The sequence below is a fragment of the Solea solea genome, chromosome 15 (assembly GCF_958295425.1).
Source record: "Solea solea chromosome 15, fSolSol10.1, whole genome shotgun sequence".
NCBI classification, from domain to species: domain Eukaryota; kingdom Metazoa; phylum Chordata; class Actinopteri; order Pleuronectiformes; family Soleidae; genus Solea; species Solea solea.
Genome location: NC_081148.1, coordinates 19,558,079 through 19,581,466, shown reverse-complemented (window position 1 = coordinate 19,581,466; position 23,388 = coordinate 19,558,079). Strand labels below are relative to the sequence as shown.

Below are 23,388 nucleotides of genomic sequence, written 5' to 3'. Positions count from 1 at the left end.
GGGACATCTCTGATGGTTGACGCATCAAACTCAGCTTTGACCAGTGCATATTAACAATTCTTCTTTAACTACAAAGCGCAGAAATATTTATCAGAACAGACAGCTGAAAAACTGTTTCTTTTAAAAAAAAATAGTGGCTGATTCAATGAGTCTAAACTGACTGAATATTATCCATATCAGTCTGGAGCTGCTTGAGACTTGTGAAATTATAATAAATAATTTTTTTCTTTTAGATTTGGATAAACTGGTGCCCTCTTGTCTCTGTTAAGCTTAAATGAGTCATTTGCAAATTATTTTCTAACCTCCTCAATGTTACGAAAAAACACACATCACATTATTAGTTTTGGTGGGAAATTGTACACAATCAAGAAGTGATTCATCTCTTGTGGTCACTCAAGGGGGGCAAAGTCTAAATTACTAAACCAAAATTCCCAAGAAGTGAGTCATACACTGTGTAGTGTTGCATGTTCAGAAGTAAAATTAACTATGAACCAGTAATGTGTTTGGTTTGTCTAATTAAAAGCAGATCTGCTCTCTTCATGGCAGTAATTCTGGTTTAAGCAGTTAGAAAATAAAGTTCTCACATATTACTGGACTAAACTGAATGGCTCTTCGTCTTCATCAAACACATACACTGCATGTAAACAACGTGCACAGCAAATCAGGGCAGAGGAAATCATGATCAGGTCCAAAATATAAATATGACTTTTATTTCACAATCCCGAAAGAGATCAGCCATCCACAGAAGGAATGCTAAATTAAGTCTCTTCTCAAGTCTAAACTGGATATACTTTCAGTAACATACAGTATTTCAGTTTCAAAATAAGCAAGATCATCCATTGTCAAAACACCATTAAAACAGCAACAGTAAAAACAATATGGTTCACCTATATATTTACACATTTTCTACCACTGAAAGTTTCAGATTTTCTAAATGCTGGTGCTAGTTGTTAGTTCCTTGCTGATATAAAGACCTTGAAAGTCTGAAGGAAATGAGAGGAAACATTTAAACCTGCAAGTTTGTGTGATGTTCAAAAAAATGTTCCCTCTGAAATCAAATCATTTAAAAACTGTTTACATTCATTTCATTGTATGTGTCTGATGTGATTTATTTGAAAACGGATGCAGGGCTGGTTTTTTATATGTGGAAGACATTTGGACTACAGATGAAAATCTACACAATAAAAGTTTTTTTTTTCTTTTCTTTTTTCTTACTGATACTGGAAAATGTCATAATAAATGGCAAGATACCAACTCTGTGTGTTGTCTGCCAGTGATCATGCAGAGAAATGGTACTGCCTCACTGAATCATACATCAGTGTGTGGGTGAGTTTAGCACCACAGAATATAACCAGTTACATGAACGCATGCACCTTGATTCTTGTCCTATTAGCACCAAGAGGAAGTCAAAGTGTGCGAAAGACCAGAAGTATCTCACAGGAAATGTTATACCACCAGTGTTAAGCGTAATTCTTAGTAAGGGTCTTCTGTGAATCTGCAAATAAAGTCTTCAAAAGCACCTGAAAACATTATTGAGCAAATTGAGGGCGGGAAAAAAAGGTGGGATCTGATATTTGAGTGGTTTCCCAACAGAAGCAGAAGAGGCAAAAAAGGAGGAATAATGTGATTAGCTAACACCGTTTTGCATTCAAATGTAAAGATATAAAAAACTGGCACTATTCTGCTAACATGTCGGACACTTGGTGGTTTCTGAAAAAAGGAGGAAATAGAGGTCTCATTAGCACCATTAAAATGTACAGTAAGTTTTTGAAGTTCTCTGAAAGACATGATTTCCATTACCAGATGGCGAAGAAGAGTTAAGTGCTAATCATAATAATAATAATAGTAATAAGCACCTTATTGTTGCAGCATTTTTAAGATTCCTCACTATACTTTTACTTTGAGTTTTGAATTTCCTAACATGTAGATATGCTTCTTTTATAACCAAATAAACAGTAAAAAATAAAGGGTTCATGCTTACCTGTCATATATATATCTCTATCTGTGCATACATATTCAGGCCTATGGATCGGGACCTTTTTCAAGTTAAGTGTAGGAAAATAAAAAAAGTGCTTCTTAATATGCCATACATATCTGTGAATAAAAGACAAACCATCCATACAGCGAGAAAATAAACAAAAACGACAAAACCTAAGACGTACATTTCTGTCACCAGCAGCAGCAGAAGAAAAAAAGCGCAATGCTACGTGTGACGATCTGTATATGCACAATATTAGTCTTGTTTTCTACATTTTGTGGTGTAATACGTTTGCCTAACAAAGGTTGCAGTGAGCATGGCACCAATGTAGAAGCTGCTGAAATGAGAACTATTGGAAAAGTGAAATAAAAAAAAGACGTGAATTCTGAGCATCAACACAAAGCAGGTTACCATAGAAATCTTGCAGTAAACAGGCGTACACCAGGAATTAAATAGAAATCGTTATGATCACAATAAATAATCACATCTTTTTTGTTCTTAGTCATGTATATAAAACCAGTTTAAAATGCTTCAGAGCACCATCATTGTATATAAAACAAAAAAACCAACACCCAAACTCACAGTTAAAAAGCCAACAAACTTTGGTCTTCTTCATCACCCCGAGGGCGAAGAAGACGGACAAAGTTAACAAACTGATATTAGAAGAGCACAATAAAAACAATGTAAAAACACAAAGTTAGCAGTTTGAAGTTGGTTGAGGTAAGGCAAAAGCACAGGGTGTAAGAGTTTTCTGTGTGTGCTGACTAAGTCCAGCGATTGTAGGGGCCTGTCACTTGAGTAAGAGCATAAGGGGAGACAGTGATGACACCATCCCTCGGGTGAGTCCATCCTTGACGTGTGGGGACATTTACAATCCTCCTTGTCTCCTCTCCCTCCTCCCCTGTCTCCCCCTCTAGCCCTCCAGCTCCATTGCCGTTCTTCTCTGCACTCTCCTCCATTCTTAACCTCTCGGCCTCTTCCTCCCTCTCCTGTTCCCTCTTGGCCATTTTGGCGTCCCACATCGCCATCCCGTGGCCTGGCTCGTTTAGAGACTTGTGTTGGTAGAAGACCAGCGAGATTCGGGTGGGGTGGCTGCGGTTTGGCTTGAGGATTGGCGTGGTCGCATGCAGCTCCCGCCGCGCACACTCAATGAGGATGGAGCCGTGTGACGGTGCCACAGCGACTCCGCCGATGTTGGGGTCCAGGAAGTTGTGCTCACTGTCTGACCACACCTCCTCCTGCTTAATTTCTTCTGGATCTATTTGGGGAGTTTGTAGATGGAGAGGGAGAGATGAGAGTGGAGGGAGGCCGTAACCCCTGACCTCTGCTGCGACATCTCCAGCAGCCCTGTGGAGTCCATTGAGCCTGCCGAAGAGGCCCTCCGAGGTAGGTCTTGGCGAGTAGGAGGAGAGAGGAGGAGCACTCCCACTGGGGGAGGGTCTGAGCAGTGGTGAGCAGTGCACCTCATTGGGCTCAGTTTTAAGAGTAGAAGGGTAGTCACTAAGAGCATTATGTGGAGGTATATGTTCTGACTGGACATTCTGATCGCCAGATGCTGAAGAATAACCATTCACATTGCCACTCATTGTCCTGTAACTGAGACCTGAGCCATTCAGTCCAAACGGATGGCCAGGCAGGCCAGGGTGGTTCGGGGAGATGGCCTCCGTCTGTGGGGCGACTCCTGCACCTGGAGTGGGGAAGTTGCTGGTGTTGGTGCTGTAAGTGCTGTGCTGGTTCCTCTCTGGTAGGCACCTTCCAACGCTGGCAGGTCTGGGTGGTAGTCCGTATGAGCTGTAGTAGCCCTGTGGCTCTGTGGATGAAACACATTTATCATCAAAAATGTTTATTCTCTTTCACCTCGTGTGTAAAAATAACACACAGCATGACCGGGCTTGGATTTACTACCTTTTTGGGGGGTTTCGCTATTCACTTTTCCAGGAGTGACAGGAGTCAGCCCCAGCTTCTTGCCGAGTTTCTCTGCTTGGGCCTTCAAACGAGCTTCTTGCCTTATCTTCCGTGCTGATTTCACTGGCTCCGCAAGCAGGCGCACCTGATGCATACAGAAAAAATGCAGTGCATAACTTTTACATTAAACAATTGTCAGTTACAAAGAAAACCATTGTCAAAATCTGTGATAAACAGCTGGTTCTGAACAAACTAGTCATACAGTTGATCACATTCTAGCGCACTTTTATAACATTTTAGAGGAAGCACGGCTTTCTTCGCTGTCCCGCGTCTGGTTTTTCCGAGTATAGCAGTGTTAGATCTTGTGTTCATTTTGTGTCAAGACAGACGGAGGAAATGGCGCTAGTAAAGTGAGATGACCTGCTGCTGGAGTATACATACAAACGCTCCTTCTGTCAGGTCTGTTAAGTTCATGAAGACTCAACAGAGGCAGAATAATAACATCAGCAGCAATACAATCATCAAAGGTTATGTACTGCAGCACAACATGTTTATATGTTTTTTTGTAGAAAAAAAAAGAAAAAAGAAAGGATAACATAACATCAAAGCAATAGCTGCTTTTCTGTTCCCTCACCTCTCGGGGAAAGGAAGACAGAACGTGCAGGGCACCAGTTCGCATTTTGGCCCACTGGCCCTCGACCCGACCAAACTCATCCCTCTCTGAGATCTTGTAAAGTGGCAGAACATGGAGCTGTTCATCCTCAGGTATGTTACGCACCGCACGGTTATCTTCCTTGGTTAAAGTGCAAACCTACAGAGGGACACGAACAAAAAGAAAGCCATTGGACCAAACAGTGGGCCATTTTCAATCAATAAACCCAGACACTGAACACAAAACTGGTGACCTTTGAAATAGTTTGGAGCTGCTTTTAGACCACAAGTAGACAACATGGCGTCTCTATCACTGCTGGCTTACCACAGTGCTGCCGTTATTCATGTTGTGGGTGTCCTTGTGAGCATGAGCACAGAAATCCACACAGGCAGTGACCCCAGAAAACGGGCGTCCCTGCCTCACTCCCAGTCGGCAGTCGCTCGCTTCCTCCCCATGTTCCACCTGCGACCCAAGAGACGTGATTTAAGGAAAGTTTTCTTGTAAGAGTCGTAGTTGTGTGGCAGTTAATGTCATACAAACCTGGTTTTGGAAGGCATCAGGAGCCAGCTGTTTGTAGAGGGGTGCGAGGTCAGTGGCAAGACCCTGTAGGTTGTTCTCTAACCTCTTCTCCTGAAATAAAAAAGACGGAGTTTTCATGTGAAAATCAGTTTATTTGTAAATTGTCTAAACTGTTCTGCCCAGATTTGATCAACCACATATAAGGGCTGTGTGTTGGCAAAAACCTAAAGATAGGATGCATAGAAATATTGGGGTACTATAAGCAAGGCTATATATAGTGATCCCCCCACCCCAGAATAGTATTTTTTACGAAAAAATATATACATTAACAATGCACAGTTTTCTTTGACTAGTGAGACAAGAATAACAAGGAGAGGGAGAAAGTCAAATGACTGAAAGCCCGCTCCCTAATAGCGGACAGCTCTACTGGGTAATGCAAATAAAAGGCAGAGCAGCAACAGAACTTGCCTTACACCACAGTAAAAACTAATCTTGGTCTTCACAACCCAGCATAACTAGGAGCTACATATGATTATATGCAAAACAACCTCTCCCATCTCTTTAATACCAATAAAAAAAAAAAAAAAACACAAGTGACTGTATTTGACTATTTCCTCCAGGATCGCCCTCCTCCTCACCTCCTCCGGGTAGTCTCCAAGCAGTCGAAACTTGCGGGGCACTTTGCTGCGAGCGAATTTGCACCCATTAAAATACATACTCCAAGAGCAGCCGAAGGAAAACGAAGCTCCACACGTGTCTGGGTGCAGACCCTGGCATGCACAAGTACGACTGTGGAGAAGAAGAGGGAGATAAGTAACAAAGCAAACAAAGAGGTGCTGGCGCACGGCAAAAGAAGAGACGCTCACTCTTCGTTGAGGGCGCAGCGGCGGCTGGTGGGGGAGCCGTATTTAAAAAGTGTCTCTGTGAGGTCCCTGTAGAGGTGGTCCGCCACTGGCCGAGGGACTCCCTCCCAAGCCAGGATGAGAATCACCAGCACGGCGGTGTCACAGAAGTGTCCTCGTCTCTGACGGACCAAACACAGCAGCTTCTCCTCCTCGGTGCCTCGTCGGATCACCTGTCACATGACAGGGCACATACAGAACATACAAACAGTGAACGTTGACTTCCAATTCAGCACATTTCAAAGCAAACCCTGTTGCAAGAAGTGCTGTAGTCACAGCAAAACATAAAAACACCACAAAATAAAAGCAAGAACGTACTTGTACACAATAAAAATGAATATGAATAAGTGTTGCAATACAAATGAGAAAGTCTTCAGCAACTATTTAGAACTCTCAAGGGTCTGGTCCTGCTCTGATGAGAGGATGAGTAGGTTATAACAGATAAATGACAGATGTAACAAATACAACAACAAACAATAACTCTAAATTGTAGACGACAAACCACAAGATTAGATTTTAAAAACTGTAGTTTAAAAATGATAATGTTTAGGTGCAGACTATGATATATCTAAACCTGAGCATCTGCTCATGAGCAAATATACTATAAGAAAAAAGCAGAAAACATATTGAGGACATTTATGGCATGAACAAAAGAAACATACCCATTTCGCTATTGGACACCCTTGGGAGCTCTTTCCTTCTTTCCCGGTATAAACAACGACTTCCACCCTCACCGCGTTTCCTTTAGCACCATATCTGTGACATCACACACAACACACAGGAGACAAAACATTCATTTGTGTCATTGACCACAGAAAATATAACATAACATTTCTGGCAACACTTAAAGGAATACTTGGGTAGGTAGTATTTTTGAAAGATTGTGTATCTTCATTCTTTTCTTTGTTACGTGCCCACAAGTGTCACTGGTGGGCACGTAACACAAAAAAGAATGAAGACATTTGTCGACTCAGGGGAAACTGAGGTGGGGAAGCACAATTTTTCAAAAAAATACTACCCCTATTCTAGTAATGCAAAGCTAAAGGCAAATCGGTGAAGTATTCCTTTAATAAATATACTCTATTGCATTAATTCCACTAATACTTGATATTAACTGACAGTACGTACAGCAGCAACGAGGAAACGTTCATGCTTTTACAAACAGCATATGAACATGGGTACGTGGTTGACAGTCAACTGTGCTTGTATGTTTATTTAAGTAATAGTCTGTAATTTGTTCGAGCATGAACAAATAAAGTCTCTCCTCTACTCGGCCTCAGTGTGTTTCAAAGGTGGAGCTTTGATGGGAGGGGGTTGAGTGTATTGGTTGTAAAAGTTGCAGTGTGGTCTGCTATTGCAACCTTGTGTAGAATCCTAGTACACTGGCTTTATTTCTGTTTTGTGCCCTCCGACAACTTTATTTATTGCCGACCATCTGGATGTGACAAAATTCACTCACATTTGGAGGCTCATAGGAAAAGAGTGAGGTAATACGAAATGTTGACAACACTGAAAACAACATTTAAAAACTATTAAATGTCCCTATAGGAGAATTGAGTAATAAAGTGTTGTGCAAACAATTCTTTTAACTGTTACACAGACTAGTAAGTGGTAACATACACAAATGCACAGCACAGTTGTTCACATTGGCAGGCGAGAAACCCATTAACCGCAGAAGTGAATTTTTCCAGTTAAAAGTGGTTGTCAGACAGTCTGAGATGGACCTCAAGTTGCTTTAAACACGCTGTCATCTTGGTTTATGGGCCCCTCGTCTCGACTCGAGGCGTTTCCTGTTTCAACGTGCCGTGTGTGTTGTGTGACCATGTGTGTAGCTGAGTGTGCACGTGTTGAGCTTAGCTCAGCAATGCTTCCTTCTAATGACAGACTCCTCACTCTGGCTGTGACCCGCCCCATTCCACCGTGCCTGTGGTTGGGCTGCAGGCTCTCGTGTTTGGTAGTAAACACACCCACATAATACATGCACAGTGTAAACAGAGTAGCCGTAGTAACTCTACCTGTTCTCCATCATTTCCCTCACTGCAGCGACAGTAGGCGCTGCACCAAGGTGAGTATAGTAAGGGCCTTCCTCCTTTTCAATGAATTGGTCTGTGGAGAGAAACATAAAGATCAATTGGATCATAGCAGCTGTACAGACACAGTGGCCAAACAGAGACAGACAGTGGGTTTGACTGTACTGTGGGAAAAAACAATCATAAGTAATCATAATGTATTCTTGACAAAGAAATTGGATTCATGTAAATGTGATGTTCATCGTACATGTAGCTAGAGTCGGTTCAAGGGTAATAACCTCGGAAATCCGCATTTCAAGACCAAAATACATAAAAATGGGTCAACAAGGCGGTGCAAAGCCTCCTCCAAATATGGCAGAGAAATGCAGACCTTTTGCTTGACTTGGCCTTTGAATTAGGACGTGTGTGTGTGTGTGTGTGTGTGTGTGTGTGCCTGTTTGTTGTAGGCTGTGTGAGAATCATCTTGATTTAAATCTATCTTTCTGAGGACATTTTGACCATGTAAGGACATTTTCACTGGTCTTCACAAAAAAGGTGAAACACCTGGTTTTAGTGTTAGGCTTAGGTTAAACACCACACTCTGCAGAATACTATGAGGGGCAGAAGTTAGGCCTTATGTTGTTGAGTGTCCTCACTAAAATGCTGTATGTGTTCCCGTCATAGAGAGACAAAGAAAGAGAAAATAAATATCACTCTAAGGTAAAAAAAAATAAATACAGATTTAAGCCTGATTTATATTCCACCACACGGCAATTTTGATGATTGTCACTTGACAAATCAATGAATGCTTCAGCGAAAGGTTTTAGTTGTCTCCAAAGCTGTCAGCTTGCAGCTATTTTAGTTAGATTACAGCTAATCACCATGATTTGCAGATACAGAAGAGAACAACCGGAGCATAAGAAACAGGTGGACACAGCATCGGTTGAAAAAAGCATAAAAGTAACAGGGAGAGTATGTTTTTGTCCAAGTGAGTCAGTCGTGGATGAGACATCTACACGAACACGGTAACTTACAATTACATTGCACTACGTAGCGCAATAAATCAGCTACAAATCAGGCTTTTGTCATTATGGGGGAAATAGACTAATGTGATACACATGTGGACTTCAACTCACCCACGCATTGGCAGGATGGAAGATCAGACAGTTTTTTAGAAGGTGTATTGAGCAAGTTCTTGATAGGAGTATCCAGAAAACTCCCCGGAGACTCCAGGAAGCCGTTGATGCTATTCTTGGATGGAGTTGACTCCGGAGTGTGTTCCGGATCCCCATCAGTCGATGTGGACAGGACAGTGACAGGTCCTGACCTCTCCAGCTTGTAGTAGCTCTGCTGGCTTGGAGGAGGAGAGTGTCGTGCCCCAGAGAAGCCATTAACCAGGCCATGGTGCCCCGCGGTGTGGCTGTGAAAAGAGTTTTTTGCTGGGCTGGGGTTAGGATCAGCACCGTGCTGCAGCCCAGCACAAGGCCGCACTACCTGAGATGGCAAATGCATTTCACACTCCCGTTCTGGTCCCAAAGCATGACCGTTGCATGGATTATGTTGATGGAGTGAACCATTTGAGAGGGCCCACGGTGTGTGGTTGATCCTCGGGAGAGAGCTGCAGTTGTGAGTCTGTGTGTTACTGTGAGGGATGAGTTGCCTCCTTTCCTCCTGAGCCTCTGCCAAGTATCTCTTCAGGTCAATTTGAGCTTGAGGCAGAAACAGGTTTCTCCTATGGTGGAGGCCTGATTTCCCCTGTGGAGGAATCTTCTGGCCTCTGCCCCTGTGGGGCACCTCTCCATTTGGCGTGCGTTTTGAGAGCGGCGTCCTGCGGCTGGCTCCCTCTTGTTGTCCATCACTTTTCTTCTTTCTGGGTTTGGGGGGTGTAGCTTTTGTTTTTTTAATGGGTTCCTTCTTCTGACTGGGGAGTAGCTGGGAGTTGTAATTGTATCTAATGGCCGGCACAGGTGTTCCTTTTGGAGGGTTGTTCTCTGACTGCTGGCCGTTTCGTGACTGGATGATGAAGGCGAGGTCTGCCAGCTGAGCCGCCACCTCCTCCTCATCTCTGTTTCTCCTCGCTTTACCAAGTCTGTCTCTGTCCTCCCCAAACAACCGCTCACAATCTTTACTGAACTTCATATCAATGGGATTTTTATAGCTGCATTCGGACTTGATGACATGAGAACCAATTACCTGCTCTGTACTCCTGCAGGGTGTTTTATCACTATCAGAGCTGGCCTCTAAAAGATCCTGCAGAGAAAGCTGTTTGTTGGGGTTCATCCCTAGAGGGAACTGAATTACATTCCCCTGTCTGGCCACTGGAGGGCGGATGACTGACGTCTGGTGTAGTGCTGAGCTTATGACCGAGACTTTGTTGTAGTGAATAGCAGAAATTGGTTTGGCTTCTGGTGTTGATGTGTTTGTACTGGAGGCTGAAAAGGGTGCAACAGTAGAAATAGGATAATCACATTTAATTTCAGCTTTAATGGACCTTGGGGTTTTTTCAGGTATAGCTGCCAGCTGAGTCAAGGCCTCAATAGCAATAGCCTGATCAAAACTAAGATTTCTCCTCTCTGCTAAAGACTGCACGCTTGGCAGCAAGTTATTTGGAGGATGTTCACTTTTTATAGGCTGGGGAGTCTTGACAGGAGTGCTATTCTGACAAGAGTCATGCTGCAAGTCCTCTGGCTCTTTTTTGATGAAGTGCAAATCGGGTGGCTCTGTTTTGACAGAGCAAAGAATGGAAGAACGTGAGCAGAAAAGTTTCTCCTCCAGTCCCTTCCTCTCCGTGACAGAAAGACACACTACAGCTGCCAGTGTGGACAGCGGGTCTTCGCAGACCTCGTCTTCATCCCTCCGCTGTGCAGGGGCCTGCTCACTGATCCACACCCATGGCTCGTTCAGCTTGATCTTTTTTAGTGGAACTGATTTGTCACCTGGAGGAGTATTGGGTCTTTTTTGGAAACAGCTCTTAGAAATTGCAGCTATTTCAGTCCGTTGAGGCTCTGACGCCATTACAGTTCTTTTAAATACAGGCTTTGGATCAGAGTGTGACCCAGTGGTCATATTAGCACCATTAGATTTTGACAGGTTCTCAACAGAACCATTCTGTAAAGTCATAGAAGAGCACACGTGCTGGTGAAGTGCAAAGCTGGTCAGCTCCAGCTCTCTTTCTCGTTTAATAAGTGCTGGCTGTCCGACTTGTTCCAAGGCCAGTTTGTGGGTGAGCGAGTGGTTGATGGGAGGAGGTTGTGTATGAGGTATGTGGCCTTCCTCTCCCTCATCCTCCTCTGCTGCCATGTGGGTGTCATCCATCTGTGCCTTGCCTTTGCCATTTAACGACCCACTTTCTGGAACCACCTGAGATGAGCAGAGAAAGAAAAACAAAAAGAGAGGGTGACTCAACAAGCCCTGGCAGTCTACAGTGATTCAGCTTGTTCTAAGCAGTCACGGCACACAACAGATTGCATCCCAGCATGGTTGGAGCATCTGCTGCAGCTACTATCAAGGCTGTGGAAAATATAATGACATGTGAAAACAAGGGATCTGCTTTTTATAAATCTAGCAGAAAAAAAACGATCCTTAAACTGAGCAAAGATGAAATAAAAACGGTGCAACGTTGGTCAAGGCTTCAAAAGGGACTATATTCCTGCCTGTGCTGTGCAGTGTTGAGAGTCACAGACGCCACAGTTTGCTGAGTGTGAGTAAATATTAGGAGTCACACACAGTTCAGTCTTGCGTCACTGCCGCCGGGTCACTCGGTGCATTTGTGCAACGTGCATGCACATGTTGTGTTTTATGCAGGGTTTGTAGGTGTGTTCCCTGCATGCGAGCACATGTGATCATTAGCACAGATACCTCAGTGATTAACGCAGCAGGGCTCTCATCCAGACAAGAGCCGTGCAGAGCCAGCACTGCTGGACCCTTCAGCGAATGTGGATTCGTTCTGCCAGCACAGCCTCGACCATCCAAAGGTCCTTGTGACATCACGACACACTGATTGCTCCCAATCAGTGACATTATCAGGGATGATTGTAAGTGCATGCAACAAAATTGACTTGGGGAGAAAGTTTGGGCAGTTTCATTATGGATACTTATATTTACATGTTATAGAAGCAAACACAATGTCCTACGAATGGAGAAGTATTCAGATACAAACTCTAAAGCATGGCTGTTTCACATCTTCAACCCTGCATCACTATGAAACTATGCAGAATCACCACTGTTTCAAGGAGGGCACCAAAAATGTGAGTAATTAATTCAGTATCTGACTAAAATACGTAAATATGGTCTCAATAACACTCCCTGTTCCTCGGTTATGGTGTTTAAAACTGCTATGACATAACAGACCATGACCATGATGTGTTATTACTTTATTCTTTTATTCATTTGTTTTAAATGAACTTGATATTCTCAGTTCATCCTTGAGCGCAAATGGTTGTTTCTGATCCAAGTGTAAAAACCCCCCCCCCCAAAAAACAACTCTCTCAAGACGAGGTGTTGTGCGATATCGCGTTGAAGACAGATGTCCATATGTAGGTAAATGGACAACCTGAAAATGTGATGCCTCTGGCCACAGCTGTCGCTTGTGCAGAAAGATAAAAAGACTGCATCATGTGCCAAGACTCGGCCGACAAAACGATCTCAGCTTGTCTGCAGGACCTGTAGGATATGTATGCATTCCTGCAAGCTGTGTGCACTGTATGTTTGTGTGTTTGTGGGTGAGTGGGAGAGGAAACTTGTTTTCCCTCTAATGAACACGTGGGACTGCAGGGGAGCTGAAGATACATTCTTGATCACTGTTTACATGATATACACACCCATTAAAGTTAATGCGTTTTACAGCGGGAGATGTGGACTGACAGATCAAGAGCAGCGACAGCATCCCAATATAAACCAGACTCCAATGAGCCCACAAACCAAACAGAAAACACTCCCGTTTATCAGTTACATGTGCTCTCTTCAACTTTGTTCTCTCCTTTTTCCATGAGACACGTACTGAATTACACGGATATACCATATATAACCAGAACAGTATCATTCTCAGTGACAAAAACAGTACTTTTTTTATCGAGAAAGCAATCATTAATACATGCCAGCAGAGACACACTGTACAATGAAAGGCAGTGGCAAAGAAGTGCAAAGTGGGAGCAAGAACACCTGAGTGACACCTCCTACCACACGTTTTACTGTGACGTACTAAATTCTACTGCTTTTTACAAAACAAAATAATCCTCACAGTCACACACACACACACACACGGCTGCTGAAACTCAACGCAGAGCTGGATGATGGTTGACTGAGACATCTGGGATAAAGGGGGGTTTGAACTTCAAGCGTGCATAGTGAAAACAGAGTTGGGGCCTGTGACGTCCCACACTCCCCATCATTTGTGGAGATGAAGGCATGGAAAAATGAGAGCTGAAGTAGTCTTCCAGTGCAGAGGACATTCAATTGTAGTTTGACAGTAAAAGGTGTCGAAGGCAGCACTGAAGTCTTAGAGGATTTATACCGAGCTAACCTCCTGACTCTAGACCTGCACTGTGGTTCACGACCAAGACGCTGATGTGTGAACCAGGCATCATTCGGTGTTTGATTACAAATGTGCTAACAAAAGTGAGAGAAAAGTGAGGTTTAGTAGCATAGGAAAAGTAATAATAAAATCCTAAAAAAACATAGCTTTAGATAGAAATTCTTGTATATTTACTTGAACCTGTGTACCAGGTGTTTCGGTTGTGACGGTTGTGATAGTTGAAAATGTTTCAAACTTTTACAGGACACCATGTTGTGCCTGTTCTTGGCCAGTTATTCAGGCAAATGCAAAACATGCTACCTTAAGCTGTTTAAACCATATCAAAGAGATGAAGGGGGGGGGATTTGCTTCTTTATGTTGACGATAAGCTGGTGCAATGAAAACAGAACTATTCGTTCACGATAAAGCCATTCATGTGATGATTCTGATTTATTCCCAAGACTTTCTACTGATGTAATCACTCTCTGATCTGCACTCTCAAGGACTGTATCCCTCTTCTGTAAACACATCACACAGCAGCACCCAACTGATGCAACAGATGGGGACGAGGACCACTGCAACGTTCAGATGACGTCATGAAAAAAGAAGGGAGAAAGACAGGGGTCCGGGAGGGGGGGTTTGGGGGGATCAGCATGTCTATCATTATAAACTGCTTTCAGTGACAAAGCAACACTGGCTGCTGTCTGCCTTCCAGCTCTGCACCAGGCACATGCATGTCTCTCATATGGTTTAATATGTGTGTGACTGTGAATCCATTTGTGCACTTAAGTGTTCATGAGGATCTGAGGCTGATCCTGATCTACAGTCAATCTAATGGTATCCACAAGATCCATGGAGAGAGAGAGAGAGAGAGAGAGAAAGAGCAAGGTCTGCGATATGTTAGAGCTGAGCTTGTGTCTTTGTGTTGTGCATGCATGGGTGTCTCGAGCCACTCACACTGCCCGGCGTGGTTTTAAAGGCAAACACAGTTGTCTACTTTTATGCTCGTGCCAAACTGTGGCGCCCGTCAACGCTTAAAAAAAAAAGAAAGAGTGTGGCTAATTGTCAGAGACCTACCTTAGCAACACAAGCGTGACCGCCACTTGAATCTTAACAACCCTCTCAAGAGATGAGTCTCCTGGGAGGTTTGAAGTAGTAAGCATCTATTCTTAACACAAACACACTCACATTTCCAGTAAATACAAACACGTCCGCGCACACAGCGTGTGCAGAAACTTCGGCAGAACAACTCCAACAGAAAAGAGACACAGAGAGAGAGAGAGAGAGAGAGAGAGAGAGAGAGTCGCACATTCACGAGTAACATTTAGCTGCCACCGTTAGTGTGGGAATCACACGGCTCACTCCAACAATCCTCACCACCAAACAATGAAAATCACCCTTCCTGTGAGTCCAGGTTTTTTGTGTTTCTCTCAACACGTTTCCTTCATTCATTGCGAGAGTTTCCTTTATGCGCTGATGTCAATGAAATGTACAGTAGTCGACTCACAGAAAACACTCCACTCAAAGACAAACAGAGGCGGAGAAAGCCTCGGAAGTGGCAATAAACTGAATAAACTTAAGATGGTACAGCAGCACGAATCAGAGCTTAGTCAACTATTAAACCACAGATTAGGGCAACAGAGGGATCTTCTCCACCAGCTGCACAATTATAACACATTTACGACTGCAGCCAAACAAGTAAAGCCTGCCAAATTACAAGTTACTAACCAAGGTTTTACAAGCACTCCACTCCACAGAAAACAGCAGGTGTAGAAAAACGCCTGCAAGAAAGAAAGAAAAGGGGGACCAAGGGGGCTCCTCATATAAACGAAGCGAATTAAAAAGGAGATGCAACAAGACAGGAGAAGAGGGGTGTCTGTTACCGTGGAGACTGACCTCTTTGTTGATGACACTGTTGTCACATCCTTTAATCCCACCTGGAAAAGACAAGCCAAACACACAGAAACCTAGGTCCTCCGTGATTCAGTGAGAAGAACAACAACACCAGCTTCCAAGTAAAGTGCTCCAATCAGCCAAATCGGGGGTGGCAGAGAGAGAGAGAGAGAAAGAGAGAGAGAGAGAGGCAGACCTCAGATGATAACCTCTAGATGAGCTGCATTGACGCTGACCCATCTGCAGCGAGACAATAGACCCCGGGTTAAATGCCCCCGCCTGCCTTTACCGTTCTGTCCTCAGAGGAAGCCCCTCTGGTTCAAGCAGCATAATCCCTAAAAGGTGCTGGTGGCCATCTTGCTTTGGTTTCCTTCAGCCTCAGAAGACAACGCAGGCTACAGTAGCCGTGTGCAGGGCAAGCTCCTGGGTGTCATGATTAGGGGTGACTGTGAGTCGCTGTAGCAAAGTGCTGCTACAGCAGACGTAGACACGCTCACTGCACACACACACACACACACACACATACACACGCATACACACACTCATTGAGACACACACACATACGGGATGCCTTTCACAAATGCAGACAGAGCCTCATCAGCCAATGGCGTGAGGACCTTAGTGGCTTGTAAATTATCTTCCATGCCTAGACTCTCCTAAACAAAGGATCCCCTATGTGGGCTTTTTACTCCAACCCTATGCACATGGACAGGAGGCAAGATGTGGAGTGGATACTGCACACGAGCTGGATCGGGATCAGAGGAAAACAAATCCATTTGCTATTGTGATATTAACCCCCGAAGCAGCTCAGCAACACTTCTTACTGTGCTGCTGGTGTTTTACACTGAATTACTTTCCCCACTGATGAAATCAGTCATTCAGTCCATTAAATTATTAGTAACTAGGCAGAAAAATGTGTCACAAACAGATTATAACCAGGTTATCACAAGGTCATTTTACCAACTTTATATCTATGTAACATGCACATCTTTGGGTTTGAGAATGTTGGTCAAACAAACAAACAAGACTTCAGCTTCAACTCTGTAGATTATTAACTGTTCATTGTTGTAGAAAAAGAACTATTAAGAAATCAATAAATCCTCAATAGATTAATTGAGATTACGAGATGTTATTGATGATGGTAAATTCTCCCTCTGTTGCAAACAAAAACAATGTTATTATATTATATGGATGCTTTGTCCTTCAAGTGAACATGTGTGGGTGCTTCTTTGTGTTTTCAGTCATATCTCAATCAGTTTGAAGTCGTCTCACTGCCTTGACACAAAAGGAATTGATTCCCGTGTACAGCATGGGAAGATCTAAACAGTTGTAAAACTAATAGGCTTAATCAGCCCTGAGTGAACTAATTTAACACTGGATTGAATGTGACAGACATTTGTTTACAGTTTGTTTGTACTTAAGAATTCACAGTACAATACTTTAAAAGGTTAATAAACAACAGTCAATAAATCATTAACATGTTTTCTTTGTATAAACACACAAGTAACTTGGCAAAGATGTAGTTAAGAGACTTTTGAGGTTCATAATCCGTAAATCTGTCAATTATTTTCTCGTTTAATCAAGTACTCATTTTGACGTAAAATGCCAGAAAATGATGGAAAACGCTGATCGGCGTTTACCAAACCTGGAAATAATGATGTTGTTTTGTCAACAAACCAAAATGATTCAGTTTTAATGATTTCTTTGTTATATGGAACAACGAAACCTGAAAACCTGTTTTAATTACTGAAAAAACACTTGCTCACCAATTTATCGAGTACGAAAATAGTTGATGATTAATTTAAGGTCCATACAAATGACATGCAAAGGAAAGGAAAGACAGCAATTAACTAACTGACCGGTTAACCATTATTTCACAAGCCAAAGTCACATGATACTGACACTGTCTAGTTTCCTCTCTTTAAAATGAATCTTTCACTTTTTAGGCATGTGATCTGTTACATTAAAGGGAAGTGGTGTGGTCTATCCCATTAGACAAGCACGTTGGTTACACTACACTATGCCCTTTAAACATTTGCAAAGCTTTCATCTGTGAGTCGCACATGATCACGCAGGAGGGAGGACTGTCACAGCGAGATCCATACTTCTCTTTCTCTCACTGTCTCTCTCAACAAACAGCCCTTCCTGTCATTCCCTCATCCAACCCCCAGAGCTTCTTTTTTCTCTTTCTAAACGCTTCCCTGAGGAAAACTTGTGTTTTAGAGAGAAAATAAAGAGACAGAGCGCAAACAAGGAGAGAAAGGTTATGTGAAAGTAAAGTACTCGCCCCTTTTAAAAGCAGCCATGTGGCCAAGACACCGGGGTCACGCCGGGACATGAAAACATGAAGGCGGCCCGAGCCAGTGCCTGACGGCAACACTCTAGCGCCCGACCACAGTCGTGTGTGTTTGATTGTGGAAGCAGAGAGCGTGCAAGCTTGGAGCAGACACAACAATGAAAACTACCGCTGCGTCGTGTCCAGCAATGCAATAAATATCAGGATGAAACAAACATACGAGCAGGTCACCCTGGAGGACGCCCGTCGTATAATGGATTTAGCAGCGAGGCACATGAAAATCTGAAAAATCTGTTCATGAGAGTATTTTTACTAGAATTTAAAAGTAGTCCTGAGCTCAATGAGAGTGAAACTAAACTAACCACAGTGTTTTGAACACTGAATATGTATTTAAGTTTTATATTCTGGGTCTCTTTTAGCTACTAGGCTGTTTTTTTGTTGTGTTTTTGTTTTTTTATCACACTGCAATTCAACAGTCAGTTGGTCAGTTTAGATTGTTATTGCTTATCACAGGCAAACTCCTGTATGGTGTGGCTTCATTGATACAGCATGTGCCTTGGAACAAAGCCTGACTGTCGTGTTTATGGGACGTTAGAGAAGAACTAAAATCATTGCATTAGTTCGACTAAAAGCAAAAACACATATACACATGTGATATTGCACTGAATTGAATTTCTAAAAGCAGCCAGATGATGCTACTGGGAGTTGAATTACTCCTGTATGTATACGTTCAACCTAATCAAATCAACTCTGCACATGCTCGACAGTTCCCGCTGCCATGTTTTGACCTGGGAATAATAGAAGAAATTGGAATAATTTCAATTTCTGACATACATACTGTATATAGATGTTATATCTTTCTAAATCAGTGACAGCACCATTATCTTATACACAGTTTATTGTGAATATTTCAATGCACTTAAAATACAAACATGTTGTGAGTGCAGTGAGTCCTAGAGCAGGGGTTCTAAAACGTTTTAGGTAAAAGTAACAGCACTTTCACCTAAGTTAAAATACAGCGGTGTAAATGGACCGAGTAAAGTCAGCTACGGCAGATTTATATCAATAAGAACATTTGCTTTCTCATCATCCTCCTCTTTCTCACATATATCATCATCTCACACATTCGCAATATACTTCACACACTGGTATAGTGAGATTAGATTAAGATGGAGCGAGAGTGTCTCTAGTTATTATTATCATTTCATTTATTACAATGTTTATCTGTTATTTGATTCATTTTCGACGCACTCTGGTCAAAATTCCTCAGCTTCACTTCGATCACACAGGCTGGTATATACAGTATATATACAGCAGAACAGTTTTTCTGATTTTCCTGCACAAGTGCCATGAGAGGAAGCCCGCGTAGCACTGGTGGTACACGTAGTACAGCTTGAGAACCATTTTGAGGTCCCAGATCGACCCTATTCAGACAAGGAAAACTTTAGTGCTCATTTATTTTTCAGCCTTTAGCTTTTACAAGAGTCACACTATAAAAGAATGTCATTTAAATGTGTCAACATAAACGTATTACCTGGTTTAAAATGACAACGGATCAATCCAAAATGTCATGCTTACCAAAGTAGTGTCATGACTGTTTTTAGATTGTGGCAGTTATTGGTGATCTCTCTCTATTTCTCCCCCTTTTGTGAATGTGGCAAGGTCACAGGTTGTCTAGCAGGTCTGACGTTTATGGAGACGTTTATGGTTAAACTGGTTACACAGCCCAAACGATCAAACAAACCTGTGTATGATACACACCCACCTGCCTATCAACTGCTGTCATGTGCTGCATGGTGAAGCCATTATGCAGTTACCATGTAATACAACTACATAAACTTCGCATTTAATTATTTAATGTGTGGTTTTAACCTCTGGCTTCATTTAAACAAACAGATCTTTGCCGTAAGTGTTGATTATCTGGGACCAATTGCACCAAAATCTTTACTTCACTGTCACAAAACTACACTACAGAACATAATGAAATAAAAGTATAGAGAGCAATGTCTGTCAGGCTGTTACCCAAAGTATCCACAACTACAAACAATATTTCACCAGACCCTTATTTTACTCTTAAAGGGTCCCATATGTTTTTTTTTCCCTTTAACAAGCTTCTCAGCTCTTGTTGGAAATAAGTAGTCTGGTCATTAATCACCCTAGGCTACAGTTCACGGGGATGCAAGCTAGGTAAAGAAAGCCGGCTTTTTTTTCACCACGGCCATAAACTGTCTCTCTGACACATCTGGAGGCTGACCCACTGGAGACCTGCTCCGATGATGAAGCTGTGCCAAGCAAGACATGTTGCCAGCGAGTGTCTTTACTGCCGATGTTAAAATGGTCTCATTTGCATTGGAAAAGCTACACATCTCTGGAGTTGGCGGGAGTTGAAAACCCTGTTTGTTTTTCACCTCCTCACCAGTCAGAGTCAGTTAAAGGTGTGTGTTTGTGTGTGTTTGTGTTTGTGCCACCACCGATTGCAGGCAAATCAGCATTGGCACATTTTTTGGCTCGTGAACGGCAACAAAACATGTGTCACGAAAAGCCACTGTGAAGTTTTGTCCACGAGAGGGTGCTCTGGGTGAGTAGACATAGTTGTGACTATTTTGAATCTGCCTCAAATTTTCAGGCCACTTACTCTCACTTCTGACTGCGTGGAACTGAAATAACTCTGACGTCAAACTACACGGGGACTTGAGCTTCTGAACTCATTTAAGTTTGTTTGTGAAAGTCACAAATAACAAAAGTTCAATTGTTTTCTTCCTCTAGCATTAAAAAGAAATATAATATACATTCTGTGACTTAAAAAACTTTCTCACTGACGACTGCATGTGCAACAAAGGCTAACCATAAAGGAACCCTCTAGCATAACTCTATTATGGCCCCAAATGATTACAAAAACTAAAAATAATCAAAACAAAACGATTATTACAAAACGGGGGCTTTTATTCTGAAAATAACACTTTTAAAGTTGTAACGTGTCTGACTTCCTGTCCCACTTGTCATCCGGGAAAAATAGATTATGGCGTGCAGTTAAAACGCAGCGTGAGTAAAGATATATACAATAGACAATGATTTAAAGTTATTTTATGGTAAATGTCCTTTTTCAATAAATTCTATTAATTTCAAGTTTAAGTCAATAAGTAATTGTTTGAAATAATTGACCTATATTGTGATTATTATATTTTCCATAATCGAGCAGCCCTACTATAACATTTGAAAACTGTTTTAATGTTGTGGTCGCTCAGTGTATCTCTCTGGTATAAAGCTGCAATTAAGAAAATAAAATTGGTTTCAGCCTTAAAAAGTCTTCATTATTTGGGCTCTTGTTGGAGGTACTGTAGTGAGTCGTAACGGGAAAGGGGAAAATGTGATCCAGTGCTAGAACCTGACCCAATACAACAAATCCAGGCCATGCATGAACCACCTCAGGGACAATCTGAGAAATCAAAGAAAAGGGTCAACTAACACGTACACTTACTCCCACACTTGCATTTGGATCATGAGAAATCAGACGTATGAGAAATAAACATCTTTCAAAAGAACCTCATAACCATAAAAGTCTGTTCATCGCCACAGCTCACACTCAGCAGATTTTAGAGGCTGCTTACATATCACACACAAAACTCCATTTTCCAAGAGAACATCTGTGGAACTCAAGACCTCAACTAAACGTCTCCACACGAGTGTTCTGCACTTTCTCCCACATTCTCTCTCCCTTGTCATGCAATCACTCACAAGTAGAAATGCATGTGTGTAGCTTTCACACTTCCTGTATGGACAGTGTGGAAACCATTGGTGAGGCTATTTTAAGGACGCAGGGGGATTCACATTTGAAATTCCATTTCACACAGATAAACACAGACTGCGTTATGTAACGTGCTACAGTCCCACTCTTGGAAGGAAACGTGTGCACCATTCAACACCACACCCTAAACCCACATGGACTCAATTTAAGGGCTGGCAATGGTTGGTCAGCGTGAGAGGATAGGAGGTCAAACCTGGTCTTAAACCCCTAGTCCATCCAGGGGGAGGAGGGATGACCTTAAACGCCTGACGCATGGACAAAGTGTCTCTTTAACCCTTTTGTTACCCTCCTGTCTTCTCATTAACGTAACTCCTAGACCATTTGCGATATCTATGTAGATATCGATCTGTCCAGGTTGTACCCCGCCTTTCGCCCTATGTCAGCTGAGATTGGCACAGCACCCTGCACGGCTGTAGAAGAGGGATGGATGAACGGATACCGGAAAGCAGAAAAATAGAACTTTGAACTTGTCATTAAGGGAGCCCTCAGGACTTCTGCGGAACAACTGCCCAATCACAGACGAGATTCACCAGCGTGTCACACGTTTGTGACGTCAGCTTCTCAGTACCGTTATTCCTAAACGGTTGAATAACTGCCAGATATGGAAAGTGAAAGTTCTCTTGGGAAAAGGGGCAGAAGCACTCACTCATTGAACATGTTTTTGACAATTCCACAGCCATAAAATCAAAAATAAATCCAGGCAGGAGAGTTAATCTTATACCTGCTTGTTTTCACATATTTTTCTGTGTGAATCTGTTGATTAATGGGAGCACAATGTTGCCTTACTGTATGGAGTTTGTCTCCCCGTGTGTGCGTGGGACTCCCGATTTCCTCCAAAAACATGCACAGGTTAATCGGCCACTCTAAATTGACTGTAGGTGTGAATGTGAGAGCGCTAACCCTCACCCTAAACCTTTGGCTCCAACGGCGCTGCGACCCTCACACGGACGATAAAGCAGTAGACGACGACTGAAGGATCGACTCCGTTGACGATTTTCTGTCCTGTTTTTACTGATATCTGGTAAGAAGTAACACTTTGCTATCACCAGTTGATGAATTCAACAATGAATGACTTTTGTGAGAAACGAATTAAAACAGTAAACTTAAACAAGCCCACTCTCTGTCACTCTTCTTTATTCTTCTTTTGTGAGAACCGTGTTTCCTTGAAGCCACTGAGTTGTAACATGAGAGACAGAATTTTAACGCGCTGAGTCAGCATGTTTGCCATATGACAGCATCTGTATACTCCTGAGGGATGGCTCAATACCACTTCTTCATGTCTGACATGAATATCAGCACGAAAGCTTGGCGTAAGCTGTTAATAACACAGTTGTGTGGATGCATTTGCCACATGGCCACAACCATAACAGACCTAAAGCTCCAACAAATGTTCTACTCCCATATAAGGAGACATAAATCACCACAACATGACTCAGTTTTTCTTCTTTAAGCTTTGAATAAGTCCACATAACAGACATGATCGCTGCAGCATGGCAGATGCCCTCTGGTCACATGACAACAATGGTGTCAAGTTACCCATCATTATGGATTTTACTTGTTTTCTTTTTCCAATATACATATATCCAGCATCAGACTAATGTAGATACTGGATTGGCTCAGGTTTGGACAGCCTAAATTAAAAGTAATCTCTGAATTTAACCATAACCAGTTAATATCTGACTGTTAACCTAATTTAAATCTTAGCCCTTAACTTAACCAGTTCTTCAGAAGTGAGGATCTAACTCATTAGGACTAGTTTTTGGTCTCCATGAGGACAACTGGTAATAAATACAGACACACACACACACACACACACACACACACACACACACAGACACACAGCCCTGTTGGACGCCATTCTAGGGGTAAAGATTCTTTCATATTAAGCAGGAGGGAGCGAGAAGGTGTGAGTTTTTA

At 42.5% G+C, this 23,388-nt stretch overlaps 1 protein-coding gene across 2 annotated transcripts in view; it reads right to left on the bottom strand.

Annotated features, from left to right (window-relative positions):
- Positions 1-682: 682 nt before the first annotated feature.
- Positions 683-23,388, bottom strand: part of tet1 (tet methylcytosine dioxygenase 1) — a 35,444-nt gene continuing 12,738 nt past the window's right edge. The window contains exons 1-11 of one of the 2 annotated variants that reach the window (XM_058651274.1): positions 15,374-15,453; positions 9,102-11,325; positions 7,972-8,062; positions 6,619-6,712; positions 5,921-6,129; positions 5,693-5,843; positions 5,076-5,165; positions 4,860-4,997; positions 4,518-4,694; positions 3,884-4,028; positions 683-3,788 (exon numbers count right to left, since the gene is read on the bottom strand). In XM_058651274.1, the coding sequence (XP_058507257.1) occupies positions 2,743-3,788; positions 3,884-4,028; positions 4,518-4,694; positions 4,860-4,997; positions 5,076-5,165; positions 5,693-5,843; positions 5,921-6,129; positions 6,619-6,712; positions 7,972-8,062; positions 9,102-11,280 (4,320 nt within the window). In that variant the 5' untranslated portion in view covers positions 11,281-11,325; positions 15,374-15,453 and the 3' untranslated portion in view covers positions 683-2,742. Of the gene's footprint in view, positions 3,789-3,883; positions 4,029-4,517; positions 4,695-4,859; positions 4,998-5,075; positions 5,166-5,692; positions 5,844-5,920; positions 6,130-6,618; positions 6,713-7,971; positions 8,063-9,101; positions 11,326-15,373; positions 15,454-23,388 lie in introns of those variants that run through there. The other variant, XM_058651273.1, reaches the window with a different exon arrangement.